The sequence below is a fragment of the Coloeus monedula genome, assembly GCF_965178545.1.
Source record: "Coloeus monedula genome assembly, chromosome: 9".
Lineage (NCBI taxonomy): Eukaryota > Metazoa > Chordata > Aves > Passeriformes > Corvidae > Coloeus > Coloeus monedula.
Window position 1 is genome coordinate 9808505 of NC_138789.1, and position 22431 is coordinate 9830935.

At 38.0% G+C, this 22431-nt stretch overlaps 1 protein-coding gene across 2 annotated transcripts in view; it reads left to right on the plus strand.

The window, feature by feature from the left end:
- Positions 1-22431, plus strand: part of PTPRC (protein tyrosine phosphatase receptor type C) — a 60311-nt gene that overhangs the window by 28604 nt on the left and 9276 nt on the right. The window contains exons 3-18 of one of the 2 annotated variants that reach the window (XM_082286807.1): positions 5573-5599; positions 8407-8439; positions 8661-8882; positions 9430-9558; positions 10371-10505; positions 11150-11284; positions 12468-12626; positions 15071-15267; positions 16982-17042; positions 17737-17845; positions 19422-19453; positions 20570-20685; positions 21225-21315; positions 21412-21488; positions 21718-21754; positions 22189-22286. In XM_082286807.1, coding sequence (XP_082142933.1) covers positions 5573-5599; positions 8407-8439; positions 8661-8882; positions 9430-9558; positions 10371-10505; positions 11150-11284; positions 12468-12626; positions 15071-15267; positions 16982-17042; positions 17737-17845; positions 19422-19453; positions 20570-20685; positions 21225-21315; positions 21412-21488; positions 21718-21754; positions 22189-22286 — 1658 coding nt within the window. Of the gene's footprint in view, positions 1-5572; positions 5600-7972; positions 8440-8660; positions 8883-9429; positions 9559-10370; positions 10506-11149; positions 11285-12467; positions 12627-15070; positions 15268-16981; positions 17043-17736; positions 17846-19421; positions 19454-20569; positions 20686-21224; positions 21316-21411; positions 21489-21717; positions 21755-22188; positions 22287-22431 lie in introns of those variants that run through there. The other variant, XM_082286806.1, reaches the window with a different exon arrangement.

Consider the following 22431-nt stretch of genomic DNA (forward strand, 5'->3'; position numbering starts at 1 on the left):
ATATGTGCTTTAACCAAAGATTTAAGGTGTAGGAAAGAGTGGCAGGATCAGGCTCTTAGGCTGCGGTGCACTGTGTGAAGGAATTGCTATGGGAGGCAATTATTAATGAACATGTACAAAAAGAAATATTTTGAGAAATCAGAGGGAAACTATTTTAATTATTGTTCTGAAGAGACAGAATGGACGTTAAATCCAGGTGTCAAAAGGAAACAATTGACATTTCCCAATCAGAACGTGTTAGAATTTCTGTTAAATTAAAATTTACAGTTTCAACATTTTATCCCTAATTTCTGATGAAAATAAATATTGTAAATGTTGCCTGTGGAAAAGAAATTAAAATGTTTATTTAGTTCTAATTCCTATGATTGCTATAGGGCTATGAAGACTTTTATCAATTAGATAACGAATAACTTAGAAGTGATTTGATGACTTCATCTTCAATGACCACAAGAGTAGGTTTCTATTTTAGGACCCTCTGAAATGTCTCTGTTACCTGAGAAAGTTCTACACTGTAGACTCAAATGAGTAGTTTATTTTTTGACTCAGAGCATGCAAAATTTCACGTATTTTTAATATGAACTCTGTATGGCATTCTTTTACTCAATTTTCAAAAAGCAGCACTTTGTTCAGAAACTAGGAACGGTTTTAGTTTTTTTTCTTCCCCAGGGTTAGTGATAAAGAATAAAGTGTAATTTTGTAGTCTCTGATTATGAAAGCACTTCTGCACATGAGATCCCACCTATAAAATTTGACAGGTCCTCTGTGGTATAGAATTACTCAGATGTTTAAGTGTTTGCTAGTCTATTCTTAGGTCTGCCCAGATTTGTTTGTAAAGCAGCAATGGATCCCTTCACTTTGTGTTTTTGGCAAAAATAACAGTAACATCTCTGGCCCTGATGCTCTTTTACTTTAAGGTCTCTTTAGCTGGTTCTGGCAGCGCAAGGGAACCTTAAAGTAGGTGTGAACTACGTCCTATCCCACTTAAAGTTTAAAAATAAATCAAAGAAGGGTGGCTGGCAGCATTTTGTAAGGCTTCTTGCCTTACTCACCCTTCACCTCCCACCAGGAGCTGTTCTTTTTTTGCAGTTCGGTGTTGGCTTGCAGGGGAGCTGCAATGTCTGTGCTATTTGCTAGGAGACCCCCTCAAAGAGCTTTGCTCCATCTGAACAAGTAGACCACATCCTGTTGCTTTCTGTGCAGATGTGAAGAGCCCTGACCCTGCTGAAGCAGTGTTGTTCAGCTGTGAAAAGAGAGAAGACAGAATCTGGTCCTACACTCGTTGCTTGGTGTAAAATGCTGCCTGGTGGGGGTTGCTGGGGTCTGTCCAATATAGTAAAGGCTGGAGAGATCCTGGGAAAAGGGCAGCAGCTCTGCAGAATCACTAAGCATTTTTCCTGGCAGCAAAATCCGGCTGCCAACTGTTTTACAGACACGAGGCTGAGAGGAAGGATTACTTCCTCGGCCCCCTCCCAGCTCTGGCAAAGACACGAGGAGTACAGCTGGATGTGAAGAGCCAGCTGGTATGGTACCATGCTAGATAAAACACCAAATGCACTATTAGCAGAAGAGGCATCCTCCTTCCCACACTGCTCTATGCTGTGTGTATGGAGGAATGCAGTCCTGCAGCAATCCTGTGCTCGGAGCAGACAGCCTGAGCTGCTGCGATGCAAGTGTAGTCTCCCAGCCAGTCCAGCAGGAATTCAAAACCAGGTCCATTTTACTCAGTGCACAAATTAAGCAGCAGAATGGAATTAAAATGGATGTTCCCTGTCGTCAGCTAATGGATTTTTGCCCCTATAAACATGATAACATTTTTAGGCTCTTAATGCTGATTCAAGAGGATCTCCATCTTATCAGCTGGAGTTTGTGTTATTAATAGCACACGCACACAGGAAATGTGTGCTGGCACTTCCTTCTGCTTGAGAAGATCAGACCCTGGACTTCCCTGAAAAACAGTATATTTTAACATATTCTGGGTCCCACTTGTCTTCTGTTAAGCTGCTTGGTCCTGCTAAGTAAAAGCACTTTCCTAAGACAGCAACAAGCTGTCTCCTTATACAACTGGACTTCTTCTACAGGTGCAACCACAGTTCACTGAGCACAGCATCAGTACTGCAGAGGTGGTACAGCAGCTCCTGTACCTCCAGATGTGACCCAGGCTGTCCTAGGGGTTTGAAGGGATAGGCTTTTTTTTGGTGGCCTGGTTTCTTTCCCGGTTTTTCCACTTGCTCTTCTTGTTGGACATCAAAAGGTTTCTTCATAAGGCAGCAGTCCCGTGTTCACTTATAGGGCCAGTACGTCTTTGGGTTTTCAGCAGAAAGAGTGGTCAGCTCATTTGCTTTAGGTGTATTTTGTTGGCAGCCTGTCATTCCATCTCAACCCTTCCTTTCAAGCAGAAGCTGCATTCTGTCTGCCAACTGGTAGCCAGAGAGGAAGGAGAATGAAAGCAATTAGCCAGTCTCCCATCTGCCTGTGGGATGAGCTGCTGGTTATATCTTTTTCCAGGGCATGTGATTAAGGCCAGATTTGCTCAAACATTACTGGTGGGTTGCAAATCTTCTAGGTAAGTCAGCAGTAACCAACTGGTGGCCAAAGCAGGACAAGGGAAAGGGAGGCTTAAAAAACTTACTTCAGTTGTAGGAACTTTTTCTATGCTTTAATTCTTCCACTTGGGTTATCTGATGTTATCCTTGGGCTATCCTACACATACCATCTTAAAACTGTCTTATGGTTGGATGCAGTTTAAGCTTTGAGAAAAGTTTTGGGGTAGTTCTTGTTTAAACTCAGACTGACTTGCTTAGTTTGGCAATCACCAAGCTTTGGTACTGCACACCATGTGTTTGGGGGATTGGACATCCTTATTACATTTTAAAGATATTTTTGGATTTCAGCTTTCAAGTTTCCAGAGTTATGTTTTAGAATATAAACATGAGCAGACAGTTTTGTCTTTGAGGTTAACTTTGTTAGCCTGAGGTTAACGCAGACATATTTGTTAGCTCTAGGTCAGGTTTTTGAAAATAAATGAATAGTAGCAATATACCTATTAATCTCAGAGCAACAGAGTCTGGTGTGTTGGGATCCTTCTTGATTTTCCTTCATTTTACCAAGTATCTCCCAATAAGGTTTCATGGGGAAATGTATTTGCTTTTCTTTCTGAGAGGATTTTCTAGTGTTCTGGTGCCACCTATTGAATTCTTTTCAACTGCGTCCTCTTCCATTTTTACAATAAGGCATATCAGGGAAGAGAATCACAGGAGAGCAGGAGACCCTTAAAATGCTTAGAAGAGCATAAAACTGCCATGAAGTTCTGTTAAAATAACACTGCTTAGTTGTAGGGGGAAAAAAAAGGCAATCTAGGACTATTACTTTCCAGACTGTTTTAAGACACTGTTCTGAGCAAGGCCAGGTGATTTCTTGAAATCACTTCTAACCTGGAGTTCTATGATTATGTGTAATGTTTAGCATCTCTCACTGTGAGTGAGCAATAAACCTTACACTCTATTTAAGCTACTAGCATTATTCCTAACTTTACAAGGGGGAGGATGGGGAAAATTATTTTCACAGGAATCTTGAGGAAGTGAATGAGGCAACCAGAAACACAACACCAACAAGCTTATGATCCCCCTTTTCTCTAATTATCTCACTTTACTTGGAAGAGGCAGTCTTGATGTATATGTTTTTGTTTCTATTATGTTTGCATTAGAGATCAGTAAGCAGCTTGAAAAGCATTTCTTAATGTTTCACTAATCTGAGCAGAGTTTAATTTAGGACTTTTTCTACAACTTCTTTTTATTGTGTTCTTGGAAAAGTTTTTTAAGTGAAAGTTGATCTGTGTTGATGCTCACAGAAGGTTAATTTTTGGCTTGAGGTATATTTGATGTGTTGAACTAAAGTAAGATTTGGAAAAGGAGGGGGAATAATTGATTCTTCATCTGAGAAGCCATTTGAATAAAGAAAAATCACATTATGGAATTTAGAATGACCAACTGCCAGTTTTCAAACACTGAATTGAAAACCATGAAAGAACATTGAAAATTAATTGTTTATGGCAAATATGAATGAGTATAACTGTTAGCTTTTACAGGGTTCCTTGGCAGTTTAATGTGTATAGCTATTGTTTATGCAATTGTTGTAAAGAAATGTTGCAGATAGGAGATTTTGGATGCTGAAGGTACACTGATAGTTCAAAAGGTCACCTATATTTTTGTTTCTTATCTGTAACCTCTTTCAGGTTAGGAAGCTTCATCTGCTAATATTCTGTAGCTTTGAAAAGAATGTAATGAAGATATATAGATATAAATGAATCGTCATGCTAGACCTGTTAATGTAGTGGCTTCTACACCCATGTTATTCAACCTGTTGTCAGTCTGCTACATTTTAGAGACTATATTCTTACAATTAAGAGCAATGTTATTTTGGCAGTTTCATATGATTTCAAGCAAAGTATAGACAGACCCATATCCTCATCTCATGAAGCAGATTTTAGGCAACACCCCTCCCCACTTCTGTAAAGAAATACTGCATTACTCTTTTTAGCTGGACTTCATTTGACTTCTCTTGATACTTTTTCTGTAAGATATCAGCCTATTGGCTTTTTCCAAATTTTAATTTGTGGTTAGAGATCTTGAATAATATACTGTCCACAACAAATTCAGCTGCTCACTAGACAAGTATTTGCAAGACTTTAGCTTTTGTTTACATTCATATTCATATCATGGCTTAGATACACTTCATGACAGTTCTGAGCACGAAATTGCTCACTCTTTGCAGGTGACGTTGCCATCACTGGCTGTGTGTTTTTAATGGCTGTTGTCAGCTTTCTGAACTGTCCATATGGGGTGCAGAATCCATGGTGCCCACTAAGCAACCAACACGTGTGCTGCTGCTTGTCAGGTCGATAGGGAGAAAATCTCTGGAGTCCCAGGAGAACTGCCTATGTTGATCATCTGTGTCAGAGACGAGAGACATGGTTTTGATTCTGGCACATAAACAGGATACTTATGTATCCCTCATAAGTATTGCACTTTGTCACATAAACCTGGCTTTTTGCTTTAAAGGTTGAAGGAGTTTATTTTCAAAAGAGTAGAGCTGCAGCATTTGTGAAGTGCCATGTAGGGAAGCTGAAGTAACAGAGAAATTATAAACAGGAAAGTACTATCTGAAAAACACATGCCACAAAAAAAGAAATAAATTCCAAGAAACAAACATAGTGGGAAAGAACTGGTAGAAAAAGTGAAAGAGGAAGGAAGAACCAAACAAGTGGATGGAAGTTTTTGGGTGGCCCTGAGAAACCTAATCTACTGGGTGGCATCTACTGGTGTTTGAACTAGACAGTCTTTAAGATCCTCTCTAACCCAGACCATTCTGTGATTCTGTGACCACATGCTTGATATTTTGGGGGTCTGATTGTTGCTACATCCACTAAATAGTACTTAAGAATGTGTAATTTCCTGGGAAAAGCTTAGCTGATGTTTGGGAGGAAGGAATGTGTCTTTTTGTATTTTTGGCCAATGACATGTTTAGTTCCTTGAAAGTTTAATTTATAGTTTTTCTATCTCTTTCTCTTTTTCAGGACAGACCGTAACAATGACCACACCTGGTAAGAAACCTAATTCACTTGAGACAACTGCATTGATTTTTTTTCCCTGATAATTTCTTTTTTCTTTTTCTCACACACAGTTACCTCACAGAGTGTATAATGCCTTTTCATTCATGCAACAAAATGAAATATGCTGTCTTAATAGGCAATAATATCCGACAAGTCTGGTTTTGAGTCATGTATTTGAGTGCATTTTAAAACACAGCATTTAGCATGAAAGCTGCAGACATAACCAAAAAGGAATATACTCACTGGATGTTCATCTGACACCTGTGAATCCCCTGCACTTTAAATGTTTGCTGTCTCTTTGCTTCCTTAAAAATTCCCAGCATTCCAGTATGAGAGTGCTCCAGCACTGCAGCCCAGTGTTGGGGACAGCTCTGTCCCTCCTTGGCCAGGCAGACGTGAAGCATTAACGACCCTGCTGTACCTCTCACCACAGGTGCCACAGGTGCCACCCTTGCAAACAGCACGCACTTCTCCACGCACACAGCGCCCAGCCCCAGCACGGCACCGAGCACCCCAGCACTCAACAGCAGCACTGCTGCCCTCACCGCACGCACTCCCTCTGCCTTCGGGAATGGTTCAGCAGGTTTGCACTCTTCCTTTGGAAGCCACTCTCTGCTCTCAGAACTCTGGGGGAAAACGAAGTCATTCAGCATCAGGGTAGCCTTTTTCAGCTCATGGTTCCTCAAATCGAAAAGGTGTCTGCGATTTGGCACAGCAGCAATATCAGGATTATTTGCAGGATCTCAGGACCAGGTCTGGTATCTGGAGGCCAAGTCTTGCAGTCATCACAGTAGCACCAAAATGCCAGCTGCTGCCAACAAGGCTGTCCTCAAAGCAAGAGCAATAGGAATGAGCCTAAAAGAGAATATATAAACCTGTCAGTGGTTTAAAAACAAGGAGATAAATAATGATATATGGTAAGAAATATAGTGAGCAAGATACATGATCTTGCAAATGAGCAATACCTAGAGTTGCTGTTTGTGAAACAGCACAAGCACTGTTCATAATTGTTTTACTGTAATAATGTAGCAAAATGTTCTCGTTTTTCCCAGTTCACGAACTGTAACATTTTTATGTTGACTTCATCTTGGATTATGACTAAATAATGACCAAAAAAATTGTCACTGTACATTGCAAAATTCATTTGTAAGGGGTATACTCCTAAAAATTTGCTTTCTATTTACATACTCATTTTTTTGTTTTATTTACTATTTTGACATGACTTTTCTTTTAGCAGTCTTCTCTAAATAACAAAAATCCCCTAAGAAAAAAAGGTGGAGAAGGGCTGTAGTGTAAGACATTTCTGAAGACAAAGCCATATGAAAGAATGAACTTCAGTTTTTAATGCTGATATGTTGTTTATTTTTTTACAGATGATTACAATTCAACATCCTTGCACAGCACCACCTCATCAGTCAGCATGCCAACAAGCACTGGGATCAGCCCCATTCACACAATAGGTGACAAACTTGCACACAGTTACCTCAATTATGATACATCAGGCACAGAAAGTGGGTTAGAATGAGATGATTCATTTAGAATGTATCAAACCTAAGCATACAAATTAGGCATACAACTGCATTAAACTTAAGGATGTTTTTAGGAATCTTTCTAACTATTTATGAGTAGTATTAAAGATACCAGGTTTGCTACTTGTCAAGCAAGTGAAAAATTGAAATTATTTCCACACAGTGGCACATAGTAGGGGGCTAAATCTGTCAATTATTGTATCAGTACTCCTTTTGTTATTCACAGAAATTCACCCAAGCAGCTCAAAGTTGTGAATACATCCAAGATCTGTGTGCTTCTCTGTTTTCCAGTGTCTTCCCTTTTGTTTCACACAGCAGTAATACTTTCTTGGGATGCAGTAGTTCAAACACTTACAGAGGGTTTAATTGCCATTGGGCTGTAAGGAATTACTCGGGTCAGTAACATATATGTATGTGCTTGTGCAAAGTACATCCACACCCTTCCATCTTTTTGAACTGTCCTTCAAGTAGCTATAGGCTGCTGTCTGCTCTTTGACAAACTGAGCTTAGCTTTTACTTGGGGGTGTTCTGCCCAGTCCTGGTGACTGTCCAGTGGCCCTCTCAGTAGGGCCACTATCCAGCCAGGTGACTCCCAGCCTGGAGGGAGGCAAATCTAGGGCCTGCCTTCTCTAAAAAAAAAAATTAGATATTTGTGTGTTTTGGTAACATCTTTACCTTAGGATATTTTAAGTAAGTGTTTTCAGGATGAAGTTCTTTGCTCAAGCTTCTGTACAGAAAACACCAGCTAAAATTTTTTGGGGGTATCTCAGTGTACAAATAGTCACTAAACAATCTGTACTGTTGTATAAATCTCTTTCCAAAGGTAAGAGTGGCAGTGCAAAAAGCAGGTAAATTTTGTTTCTTTGGTGACATTTTATACTGCTCAGTTACCCATTCCACAGTATACATATCCTGGAAAACTAATGCAGCTTAGCATACTGCTATGAGAATGTGTGATTTTGGAATATTCTTGTGCACCTTTGTACTCAGAAATGTTACTAATAACCAATTTAAATTCTAGTTCATTGATGTCATATGACAATTGTGAAAGACACATGATTCCTAAAATAACTAATTAGAGAATGGGGTTATGTGTAGCTGATAATTTCTTCCTTATTTCAAATGCGAGTGGAGTGCTAAATACATGTGCTTGTATTGAATGTATTGAACAAAGAGTTTGGGGCAGTATTGGTCACCCTTCTCCAATGCTCGGTGGAAAAAAACCCAACCTGCTAAGACAGACCTTCATGTTGTTTTCTTTTCTTGTAGAAACTATCACAGTGATACCTGAAGTACCTTGTGGTAAGAACCAAATCCCTTACTCTCCTTCAGTCTTGAAATGTGACCAAACAGTAAACTCAAATACAGAAAACTGGTAAAGCTGATAAAGCAGCAAAAAAATAAAACTGATCAATTAGCATCTTGGGTTATTTAATAAAATGTCTTCCAGTTCTGGAAGTAGGATTAAGGTTATTTAACAATTCTGGTCTTTGCACCTCCATTTACAGTGGCTTTTCTTTTAGATATTATTAAAGATATAAAAGACTCTAAGAGCAACCCTGAAATGGCTGAAGTTGAACTGAAAAATTTCACAAAAGACAGAGAATATTTTATATTGTGGGATGACAAAAGCATAACTGTGAGTTCCAGCAACCGTTCAGTACAGCTTTGGAAATGCAAGAGATACACTGTTCAAGTTGAAAACGGCAGGTGTTCAGACAGTAGTTCTTTTTCTGTTCCGAAAGGTAAGTGTACAAGGGTTTCAGTAGTTTATTTTCTTTTTTTAAAATTTTTTTTTTTTATATGCAGTAATTCATCTTCCCCAGGTTTCTTTGCCTATTCTTGTCGCTTCTCAGAGAATCAGACAGAAAGTTTTGGTATTTCGTCCATGGCTTGCAAGATATTTTGAAATTGCTCATTAAAACTTCTCAGTATTTTCTCAAAGAATAATGTAAACAAACTGTAGTTTTTTCATTGTAAAGAAAAAAGGGAACTTTAACTGCATATGCCATATGCAGTGTGGTAAACAATAGCAAGAGCAGCCACCACTTCAAAGTCGGTGTTTATGCTGAAGTCTGGACTAAAACTTTATTATTTGAATACCTGTGGGTCTTTATCTCATGAAAGCTTTTTCAATTTTTACTTTCCATTTCTTATTAAATTCTTTGTATATTATTCTATGCCGATTGTATCTTCATATTGCAGAAGAGGTCAAAAACCATAAAACAAACTGTTATTTAAAGACTCAGTATAGCCAATGTCACAATGATGTATAATATTCTTCCTTTTCAGTCGTCAATAAACCTCTTGTAGTCAAGAACACAACCAACAAATCTGCCAGGTTATGTCGGAATAGCTCACTGGCCTGTGCTGATGTGACTGTTACCTGCAACGGGACATCACCTCTAAAGGAGCCTGACAGTGGGTTATTTATTTATTTATCTTCTAAAGTATTGTTGATGTTGTCTTTTGGTGAGACTGGCAGATTTAAATTAATTGTGCCAGTGTGAGGGAAGGGTAGTTCAGAATTCCTGGGATCACCAGCTGAGGGACTACCATCCCCACAGAGTGCAGATCTGGGAACCGAGACCTCTTTTGCTGAGTTTACCAGCTTCACAAATTGCAGACTTCTGGAGATTTTGAGGTCCTGTTTGATTTTCTGAAGGGGAGCTGAGCACTTTGGGAATGCTGCAGTCTGCAGCTCTGGTATGAGCTGACCCTTCATAGGCTGCCTGGGCCACTGGCGGTGCAGGCTCCTGGACGGTGCAAGGCCAGGCTCTCTGCTCTCAGAGCCAGCCATCCTGAGGACGTGATGGCTCAAAGGCACCTAGTGATAGGGCAAATATGAATGCTGAATGTCCTTATGTGTCCCAGAAAATGGGTAATGAACACCTGGAGATTTTCTGCTTCAGGGAGCTGAAGAGCTAGGAAGCCATTCCAGGGTTCTGCCAGACTCCCCATGACATGTTCTGATTTCTGTAGGAAAGCTGTTTCCTTAGAAAGTCAAATCATATGACCTTTACTGATGAAAATTAAAGATCTATGCAAACTAAGTATGTAAGAACCTAAAATCTAGTCAGAATAATCAGGTATACATTTTTCTGTTTGGAATATTATGGTAGTTTATTACAAATTATATTGAATAAATATGGTAGAGAAAATCCCGTTTGAAATAGTGCCACATACTTTTGGAGTTGTGAAATATATTGATAAAAATGATCTTGTGTCTACAGACTTAGATGAAAATTTAACTTGTGAAAAACTGAAAAATTTATCACCCAACCGTGAGTACTACTGCATTGGATTCATACGTTTTAATGAAAGGGATGTTGTCAACCAAAGCTTCTCCATACGAACAGACTATGACAGTAAGTGTAATGCTTACTTTTGCTTTATGTTCCACATATTTCTGGAACCCCCTACTATGAACCCCATTATCTGTGTTTCCTGGGGCCATCTTCAATGGCCAATTCAAGATACACTTTGAGCAGCATTCTCAGCCATACTCAGGTTCTCCTTCAGTTCTTCCTTCCTGGTCTCCTGCCCTTGTGGTTGTTCTTTGATTGCAGTCACCCTCTCAGTCTTCCAGTCTAAAGCCTTTCTTTCCTTTCATCAGAGACTGTGATAACTTTTTGTTGTTTTTTTGGAGGCTGAGAACATGGTCAACTACAAGGAATTTTGAATGATGACACACACACAAAAAAAGTGCAGATCTAGTCTGAAACAAGTTTCAAACTCTTGATTTGAAGAGTGGACAATTTTAGTAAAATGTGATGTTGCTGTAGTCACCTTGTCCTGAATTAATTATTTATGAAATTACTGTAATATGATGCTTTTACATATACTCAGTTTATACTTATATATAATTTCCTGAAGTACAGTAGAAAAAATATTACATGTTGTTGGTATCTTGCTTTAGTGTCAGATGAAATTTAATTATCAAAGTAGGTAAAAAGAGGAATACTTGCATTTTCACTTATTGTTAATTATTGTTATTTTTCTTTTACAACAGTTCCAAAAGCACCAGAAAACCTTAAAGCAATGGTTATAAATACCACAAGTGTAACAGTTACATGGATGGAACCTAATGACACTTCAAATGGTCCCATACATGGCTACTTTGTGAAATTCATTGTGGAAGGCCAAAGTAAGTATATTCACTATTAAATAATTCATTGATTGTATGTAATTACAGAGCACCAAGCATAATGCACTGTCAAGTCCTATTGGAATTTCTTAACACTGCTTTTTTTTTTTTTTTTTAAATAAACATTTAAATTTCTTTCCTTTGAGGTTGTTCCAGTTGAACTTTCAGTTGAGATTATTCAGTTTACCATGTCAGGGCATGACCCTGTCACTGTTCAGTTGGCATAAACATATGGCAGTTAGACATAAACATGTTTAGATAGGTATAGCCAGGGGATTGTCTTCTGCTAAATGGCCACTCCTGTCAGATATGCTGGTCTAGGCCACCTTACATTTCAGTGAATAAATTTGTATCCATTGCACTGGGATCATGTTCTCCAAATGCAAGCTTTTCTTCAAAACAAGGAATGGACAATGAGGTTTTTAAAATCAGGAGCCTGATAATAATAAATATGTACCAGGTTTAAGCTAGACCTGGCTTGATTCACCCTTTAGGCTTAATTCAGCCTTTCTGTTCACATACTGCAGGTTATGTAAACCTGGGCTGCCACAGGAACCAAAGGCAGTCATGCTCCTGTGACCCCTGATACAAATAATCTCTCCCATTCTCCAAGCCCCAAATTTGACCACAACCCAAAAGGGTGGCAGCTTCATGAGCCAGTGTCTGTGATTGGTTTGACTTGGCCAGTGTAGGAGACTGAGACAGTGATGTGTGGGTGCAGGGAGGCCACATCGGAAGCAGGTAGAAGGAAACATGGAAAGGCCATGGCTCCCCCAGTTCCCCAAGCCACCAAAGCCCCAGCTGCACGGTGGGCAGTAGGTTTGCTCATGTTGCTTCTCATGCAATTCCTTTCTGTCCTGTTTGCCACTCCTGAAAGCAGGACCACCACAACATCTCTGGCATCATACCAAGATAGATAGACATGCTCAGTCTGCAGAGTGACATCTTCCTACTTAGTCCTGCCCAAGCTGAATGCACTTTATATATATAAATACTCTCTTTATATTTATATATTTACTCCTCTTCCTGAGCATTCACTTAGCATTAGTAAGCAAAGCAAAGCAACCAAGTTAAAAATAGAAATACACATAACTGTGGTTTCAGGTAGCTCTGATAAAGTGTAAGAGTTCTTGCCATCCTAATATAGATTTCATTAATTTCATTAATTAATTTCATTTTTCAGATGTTCATGAAAACAGAATCCAAACAACTTCCTATAATTTCAGTGAATTTGAACCTTATACCACAGCTTCTGTATCTGTGACTACATATACAAACAACAGCCGCAATGAAACCCTTAGTGGTGGATATGTAAGCACAATCTTTATAACAAAAGCAAAAGGTAAATCTCTCGTTTGCAAACTGTCATGACCTAGGCTGATATAACACAAAGAATATGTACTTCCCTAGTGTAGTTCATTATATTTTATACATGGTATTACTATTAGCCAAGAAAGTGCTTAAAATAATTGTTTTGACATTCATACGTGTCCCTTTTAAAATTACTTAATGTTGAACTATTTTTTCATTATGCACTTGGTATTCATATTTTTCTTATAGATACATAATTTCTAAAAAAATAATATTAATTTGAAATTTTCGTTAAGGTTTTAGGAAGCATTATGTCCCAATGTAAAGAACAGATTCAAATTAAACAAAAAGAGAATAAAAAATGTTTGCTTTTTTCTTTGTGGCATGAAAGTTACAAAGACGTGCAGACTCTACCTTCTGTTCTGTAGTTACCTGTTTGCGTGAAGCAGACCCAGGCTACACCAACACTGAGGTCTATAATGGATGCCAGTTAGTTTGGATGTACCTGTACACAGCTTCCAGCACTAGGTTACAGACAAACAACCCTTCTGTGTGCCAACCCTTGTGCTGACAGAAAGGTGTGTGCATCTTTCTGGGGCTATCCTTTCAAATGTATAGTTTGAAGTATACAGGGATCAGAATTGTCACCTGAAGCCCCATGAAAAAAATTAAAAAGCAGATTAATATATTGATAAATGTAAACAGTTTGATCTGAGACTTAACTTTTACAGAAATTTAAATATGGCTTTAATTTTTAGGCAGCCCTAATTTGAGCATGATCATGATTCTTTCTATGAAAATGTAGTTTGAGCATATTATCTTTTGAAGCCCCCACTTTCTGGGTTCCACTCATATCTTAATAATTCAGGTGAAGATTAAAGTCTACGATAAAAGTTTATGGGTGTGAAAACAACCTCATTTCCCTTATTTTTTTGAGAAAATAATGAGTTGCTTCATGAATTAATGGTATTAGAACTTCTCCAACTGTTACAACAGCTGATAACAGGTCACACAGGAAATGGAAGAGTTTTATGGCTTCTTACTGAAGGATGTATCAGTAGAACACAAGTCCTTGGAAGTAGGAAAACCCTTACATTTTATAAAAGAGGTTTTCATCTTCAACAAACACATTTCCTCCAGAAATGTTCACGTTCTCCTTTTCACAGCTCTTTCAGCAGCACGTGGAATATGAATCTAACAGATCTGCCCTGTGGATAAAAATGATCAGATATGTTGTAACCTCACACTCAGCCAAGTCAAATATCCTGCCACTCCTCACATGGGATATTTGATCTGCTCATAAAGCCTCAAAGGTCTTAGCTCTTCACATAAAGAAAAAAGAAGATGCCTTTTTTCTTTTTTTTATATGCTGGTTTGCAAGTTGACATGATTTTGAAGAAAAATTCCATGGCGGTGTTGATGCCTTAGGTTTTAACTTTTATATTTTTCAAATCCTGTACTGCCTAGTGTGTAACTCTGAAGTTTCTTGTGGCCTGTTAGCTGCTGTTCTCTCATGCTGGTTAGACAAAACAAGCCACTCTAGGTTTGCTCTCCAAGGGCACCTTATTGTCCCAGGCCCCAGAATACGTAAACTAAAGCCTTTCAAGAGGAGGGCAAACTTGGAGTAGTTACATCATTAACTGGGGTTGTAATTGGAGAATTGATATGCAAATGGACAAAAGTGTGAAGAGCTCATGACCCAGGGTCCACCTTGGGTGTAGCCTTTTGACTGCCCAGAGTGTACCTTTGAAGGCCCTTCAAATACATACCTACCTTTATTCCCTTATTCTTGTCTAGTCTCTGTTTTTAGGTGACCATCTCAGGCATCAGTGTTCTACTGAAATGTGGCTAATGGGGTTGCCTTACAGAGGCTGCCTGATTTAGTTTCTGATAGGTTTTATCAGCTCTCAGTGAAAGGCCCCTCAGCTGTGCTCCTCAGTCTGAAGCCTGCAACATTTGCTGCAACAAAAACGAAGTTTGAAACCACAGATTAGACTTAACAGATTCTCTATCATTAAAAAGTTTTTGTGGCTTTAGGCCAGACTTAAGTGAAGGGACACTGTGCCAAATATTAAAATACACTAGTGACCCCTGGTAGAAAATTTAATTTACAGTAGTTTTGAAATGAATATTCACATGGAGAACTCTTTTTTTCTTCTGTCTTGTCTGTTGCCCCGTGTTCCTCAAAAGATAAAGTGATCTCAGATGTAAGAGAGAGATTTGGCATCATACTCTTTTTTCAGTCTGACTCTCAGTAGAGCCTTTTCAGTTCCACTTCACATCTTTTCCAGCTTAGATAAGCCTATGATTAGGTCAAAATTGATTTTACCTATCTTCTAAATTGGGACTGAAATCTTTAAGGAAGAAAATATATGAAGTTATTGAGAGAAGATAGGAAACAGATATGAGCACATAGAGCTGTTGGGTTTCAAATGATGAGAATAGAGCAAGTAACCCTTTTTTTTTTGTCTACAGAACCACAAGAAGTGACTGATGTTAAAAAAACATTGACAGCTGATAATGCTGTCCAGATTACATGCAAAAAGCAAAAAGTGTTTGGGCCACGTACAGAATTTATATTGATTTGGGAGAATGATGGAAAAAATGAAAGCAAAAGCAAGTGTGAATTTAAAAAAGAAAATCTCTTGTACTTAACAAACTATAAATTTAAGGTAAGTTAGCTTATGGTATTAAAAAATAGAAAATATTGCTGTATTTTCAATGTTTAAGCATATTATACTAATTTTAGGAAAAAAAAGGCAAATATGGTGTCAGAGGAGTCAATTTATGAATCTGTAGGCCTCAGGTGTAAATAAGTAGCTATTATTTTGGAACTACAATCCATATGTGCCTAACCTATCAAGCAATCCCTTGTGTGCTATTCCACATAGGTTCTGACAGCAAGAAAAATGCAAGTGGAATAGCCTGTTTGTACTTGGCTCAGAGAGAAATTTGGGGGATCGATAAGATTAAAATAGTTTCTTGAGCTTTATTGATATTTTAGTTTTTAAAACATATTCCATTTAATGAATGAAGATTTTTGGTTCTTCAGGGACTAATTGGTGTAAAGCAGTTCAGATCCTTTTGCATGTCCTTACATCAGCCTCTTACAAGCCAGTCCTTGTTTCTATACAAAATATATCATCCTCTGTTTACAAGTTTCACTTTCCTGAAGGCTTCCTGCAATTTTCTCTTCACCCTTTTGGGGTTGCCTGCAAAACCAATGATCTTGTGTGATTCTCTTAATAAGGCCAGTAGAAATATTTTTTATATCCTGATAGCTCCTCTCAGTAAAGTTTAGGCAAGAAAGTAACCAGTAAGGATGATGGAGTTCTCCTACTTTTAGGAAGCAGTTTCATTCATATATTTCCCACAGTCTTTTCCTCCTTTCTCTTTATGGCTGCAGAAATGCAGTGTCAGACGACTTGAGTAGTCTCAGTTTTATTTCAAGATTTTGTATTTTCCCAACAGATTCTGCTCAGAGAGCTCTGTATTTGGAAAATAAAGATGAGGTCCTGTAGGAGCAAAAGATCCTTGCATTGTCCCAGTAGCACAGGATCTTTGTACCATTTAAGGGTTTTGTCCACCACTTTCAGTGAGCAGTTTTCCTTACAGAAGGAATTTGCTTCTGCACCTCGAAATCCTGGCTTCTGCTTTGCACTTATTTGGCTCAGTTCTTACCCAAAAAAACAGAGAAAGCCTAATGGCTGTAGCTGGTAATGAAAGGACTCTGATCAAGTTCTAGAAGACTCAAGAGGAAAAAAAGCCCAGTGTGAAATATTTGATTGCAAGCTGTCTTTTAGATCTGACAGGAATTTCTATTCAGGAAATTTAAAATGTTAAATATATGACAAAACATAAACACAGCAAAACAAAGTTAGTATTTTAACACCATTTAAAGTACCCAAAAGTTAATTATGCAAGAAAATGGTTTATTTAATTAAACTTCTATTAATTACCTCCCATACAGAAACTTGTACTAAAACCATCAAATTCAGTTGACTATTTGTATATTTACTGTTGAGGAAATGGGGTTTTTATATATTACGTGGTTATTTTTCAGATTTGAGAGGCTTGATGAAAGATAAAATTGATTTTGAGATGCATCTGATTTTTATTTTGTAAAATGTGTTTCCTATTTTTCAAATTTTTTTTTCCTGTCATCTCCATATTTTTGGACCTCGATCTTGCTGTAACTTGGGTAGAAACCTGAGTTGCACCATAAATGGCAATACAGAGATTGACAGCAGGTACTGCTTTCAGTGAGGTTGTCAATAGATGGATGATTTTCGAATATCCATTGTGCTGTGTTTTTAAAGAATTTTATGCAGAAATTTTTACTTGTCATGTCTTAGCATCTCTATTATTGTCATCCACTGCATGCAGATCTTCGTGAATAATGGAGAATTTGATGGGATACCAGTAGTGGGGAGTATAAAAACCAGATGTAAGTAAATATGTACAGTATCTTTACCTTCAGATTTAGCATAATATAAATAATGTAAATTGCAAATTCGGTTAAATTGCTCCTAATTAAAAATCCAAACTGCCTGTTTTATAGTTAATATTTGATCTGCATTTGAAAAATATTATCCCCTCTCAGTATTAATGTAACAGATCCTGTTGACAAGTCATTAATCATAATTCAGAATTGTTACACAGCTGTGGTTTCTTCAGGAAACATTTGAATGCAACTAGAAATTAATTTCTCTAACTTATATTATTCACTTCAGGATTATTTCTCCTGTGTTCAGATCCTGCATTTCAGGAGCTGAACATCTGCGACTTGGCAGAGGTTCCCAATTCCCAGATCAGGAGCAACTGAGAGCTGCACTGCTCAGGTGTACAGGTCACACAAAAGCAGGAGACAAGCACAGTAATGCTGAACCAGTGAGTTGTAGCATTTTGAGAGGTGGACTTGGAGAACTTGTTTAAGGGAAAGTTTTCTTAATGAGAACATAAAATTCCCTCCTCTACTTTGGCATAGCAAACTCAAACCGAACACTTAAAATAACTGTTTGGTTTTTTCTCAAAAAAACCCCTCAAACCAAAAATTGATGAGCCCTGGTTCTAGGGAGTATACAGATTTCTTTTTTTAAAGTAATTTTAAAATAATAAATGTATTCTTTTTCTGTTGATAGATAATTCTAGAGCCTTGATTATATTCTTGGCATTCTTGATCATTGTGACTTCAATTGCTTTACTACTGGTTCTGTACAAAATCTATGATCTTCACCAAAAAAAGCTTAGGTAAGCTTCATGTTTGTCTCCCTCTCTTACATAAATGGGGGGGGGGGGGGGGGGGGGGGGGGGGAGACTTCTGGTTTTTCCACAAGATTTCACAGTGGGTAGTGGCAAAATGTTACAAGTTTGATGATTCATTAATACTGGGAAAAGATAACCTTTTACCTTTAAATCCTTTTAAAAGAAACTAATTTTTTGGTGTTTGTCTAGTAAAACAAATATAATGAAATAGATTTAAAAATATCTCTGCTCTACCCTTGTTCAAGGCACAGAACAAAATGACTTTTCCCTAGTTTTGTGAAAAAATGTTCTGAAATATCTGGAAAATATTTCCTTCATTATTTAAATCAAAAATACTGAAAATAATCCACACTTTCTTGTAACCCTTTTGAATGTTTGTTCACCCAGAACAAAATCTTGGGGAGGTGTTGTTTATTACAGTAATTTCTCGATGGCAACGAAGCAGTTGTGTAGGACAGAGGATGGCAATAGAAGGATGGCCATTGCCTTCCCTGATGCCTGTGCCACCTACCTGCAAAGCCAGGCTGACTGCTGCTCTCCTGAGGGAGCACAGGCTGCTGGGAGAGACACAGGAGTTTGGGAAATTTCTTCTGAAACCTCTCAACCCTCTGGCAACAACAGAACTTGGTGACTCCCCTTCCCTGCTCTTCCCCTTAGGGGGACAGGGAGCTGCTCTTGCTCAGATGCAAATTTTTATGTTTAGGGAAGCCAAACTAATTTCTGCTTGTACAGCTCCAGAGAGTCTGACTTGTTCTTGGCTACTTAGCATTTAAACTTAATTTCATTATATTTTATGCATGTGTTAGTTTTCTGTCGCTAGCAAGAGAAGTGAACATGGTGTGAGCAGTCACTCCAGTGAAGAAATTAAATATATGTTTGTTGTAGGCGAGATGGGCAAAATCATGCAAGCAGTAAAGCTTTTTGCTCTCCACCTTGTTTCTCTGTTGTAACTGCTGGACTCTGCCTAGCAGGCTGCTGCTCCCTGAGAGCTCAGCCAGGTTTCCTAGGGCCATGTGAGCAGTCGCATCCCAGAGTCCATTTGGGACAGCCCTGCGAGCTGGCTCCGGCAGCCAGCAGCGTTACAGGGCGGGGGGGTAAAGAAGGCAGAGAAGGGTCTCTCATGAGGGTTTGAGATGGCTTTAATCACATCTTGTCCCCACGACGTTCAGAGGCAGAGAGACAACGAGGTCTGAGTGCGGGGTGGTTTTGTCAGGGGCCCAAGGGCAGTCCCTGGGTGGGGCTGGGGTACAGAACAAATAGGGGGAAACCGAGGGAGTGGCCAAGGCTAGGGGGGGAACAGGGGGAACATATGAAATAGGAAAAGCGATGGATTAACAGATCACCACATTTCTCCACCTCACGGCAGGAGGGTGGGAGGACAAGGATCCCAACCACCTCTGCATAATCCCAGGTGTAGCACTCTTGTTTCAAAGACAGCTTGTAGTGCAGGCTGCTAGCTAACAACAGCCCTGGTGTTCTCATACAAAACTGATTTTATTTAACTTATTATCATGTATATCTTACTGGTCAAAGCATTTACAGATGCTTCTGCTTCTTACAGCAATTCTTCTGAAGGCGTGAACCTTGTTGCAGGTGAGTATCTTTGTATATTTAGCAAGTGGAAATAAAATTAGTCTCAGGTCTTGCTGTCACCTTTGGATTGTTTGCATTCTAGGTTACATACATAGATTACAGATATCAACACAATAACACCCTATTTGGAGGGAAGAATACTTCAGTAAGTACACAGAAGTATTTGTACTTGAATGAACTGAAAGTTCATCAATGTCTGAAAAATTCGTAATTATTTCATTGCAAACCGAATTTTAGTTATCCCAGACACATTTGTGATGTTTAACACTGATAATAAGTCCAGAATAAAATCCATCTTAAAACAAAATTTCCCTTTTCTGTGCACCTTTTCAAAACAAGAGATTGAACGTTAGTCAGTTGTTTTTTACTGAAAAATTTTGAAGGCTTTCAAATCCCTAAGACTGAAACTGAAAATTTTGTGCAACTTTTTGCACAAGATTTCAAAGCCTGTGAAAACAGGATCAGTCAGTACCAGAAGGGTTCAAGACAAAAATAATTTAGAACACTAAAACTCACAGAAACTAACTACATTAAATGGGAAGTAATGCCGTGTTGAAACTCAAATCCATTTACTTAGATTCATGGTTATTAATGTAAATATAAATGAAAAATTAATCTGTGTCTAGTAAGAGGTGTTAAAACTTGTTCAACTGTTATTTTATCATTCAAGATCATATTACAGATTATTGCAACTCAAAACATAAATTGGAGAAAATTTGTAAAGTTAGGCAATACGTGTTGTTATATTTTAATCACTGACAATAACTGATCAGTACTGAAGCAGAAGGTGAGGCCATGTCACTGCTGTGGGCATTGGGGCAGTTGCTGTTCCCTGAACATGACTGTCACCACATTGTAGAAAAGCAGTTAATGTGGTGTCCCTGCATATAGCCTCCGGAGGTGTCTCCAGTCAGGCAGTAGAGCTGGAAAAGTTCTCTTATTCCCACAGCCTGTTTGCTCACAGGCAACGCCAGTTTTATAAAACATAAATACACCAAGTTAAAATAAAGAGTTTGGTCCTTTTGTTAATTTATCTGGCAGTTTTAGAATCACATTGACTGGAGTGTAATGTACATTTTCATCATCAGTAACAATAAATGCTTGGCTTATTTACAGTTAAAGATGATGACAAGCAACTTCTCAACATAGAGCCAATACCCTCAGAGCTATTGCTGGATGCATACAAGAGGAAGATTGCAGATGAAGGAAGGCTTTTCTTGGAAGAATTTCAGGTTTGCCCTTTGCTCAAAATATACCACAGCTTTTTATCCAGGTGGTTTGAAGGAGTCCATTCAGGAGCCTGTTTGAAGTATATGTACTAGTTAGAAATAAATAACTAAATAATCTAGAAAATTGAGTGAATTCTCATCTAAGGCCAAATACACCTCAGTTAATTTTGCTACCAATCTCTCCTCATTGTAAGATGACAATAATTTTTTTCCTGAAGGTGTTCTTCAACAAAAGTATAAAGAACACATTCTAAATATTTCTCATTCTAAAATAACTTTTAATACGTATTTTTTAAACTTTGTCTTTCTGCATAGCCATGGGGATATAAATAATATGTAATTCTGGAGTTATATATTATCTATATTAGGGAGAAGAATTTTTTTAACTTTAGATATAAGAAATATATGAAGTAATATTGTATGAAATAGAATGTTACCTTCCAGATTCAGTAATACAAAATTATTTCCATATGCATTTGACTGTAAGTAAAAGATATTTTAACTTGAGGCTTAACTAATAAAATAAATTTTAAATTTTACAGAGTATTCCCAGAGTTTTCAGTAAATTTGCTATAAAGGAGGCCAAAAAGAGCCATAATCAGAACAAAAACCGTTACATTGATATTCTTCCATGTGAGTATCTGTAATAATTTTGACATGTTTTATAAATGTTTGATTTCGCACTGCCTTGAGATAACATAATTATTTTGGTTTAAATTATTTAAACAGACGACCATAACCGTGTTGAGCTCTCAGAGATGCCAGGAGATCCAGGATCAGACTATATCAATGCAAGTTACATTGATGTGAGTAACTTTTGCTTAAAAAAAGGTCTTAGATGCTGTGTGGGAAATCCTGTAGTCTGTGCTTTTAAAGCATCAACACCTTTGAGGATTTCCATTGGAATTGTTTTCAACTTTGTAATGTTTTTAGTATAATTGAACTGTTGCATACTGAATTTATTTTTAAAGTTGCAAATCTTTTAGATTGTTCAAGCTTTCTTCCTAAAAGTTAATAACAATGTACTTTTTACAGGGCTTCAAAGAACCAAGAAAATACATTGCTGCACAAGGTAATTTATAACCTTAAAAGAATATGCTTTCTTTATTCACCCATTTTCGGCAGAGTATTGAAATCCTATTAGTAAGCTTAAAGGAAAAACGAAAATCTGACCTTTTGAAATTTAATATGACAAAGTTGTCAATGTGTTTTTGCTTAGGGAATTTTGTGAAGATTAATACATGGTACTTCAAAGGCAGGTTTTTCATTTTGTATAATTTTGCACCAAAAGTTTTCAGATTTCATAGCTATGCACTACAGATACAGATGAGACTTTTAAACTGTTGTAGCCTGATGACAGCAGCCATAATGAAATCAAGTGTGTGGCTGTTATTTGCGTGATCTCTGGTTAGCTCTTCAGACTTCATGGCTAAGCACATCAAGCAGGCAGGGTTTTTCTTCATGTGGCTGCACTCTGAAAAAGTCCCTTAAATTATCTCCTTCTAGGCCCCAAGGATGAAACCACAGATGATTTCTGGAGAATGATCTGGGAACAGAAGGCAACAATTATTGTCATGGTGACTCGTTGTGAGGAAGGAAAGAGGGTGAGAAATATCCATCCTTCCCTCCTTCTATCTTTCCATCCATCTTTTTCCTGAAAACAGAGTGGATTGCTGTGCTGAATTACATATTCTTCTTAGTACTTTTTTTCATTTTTTGCTGTTCTCTCATTGTGGCAGAGCCTGTGTT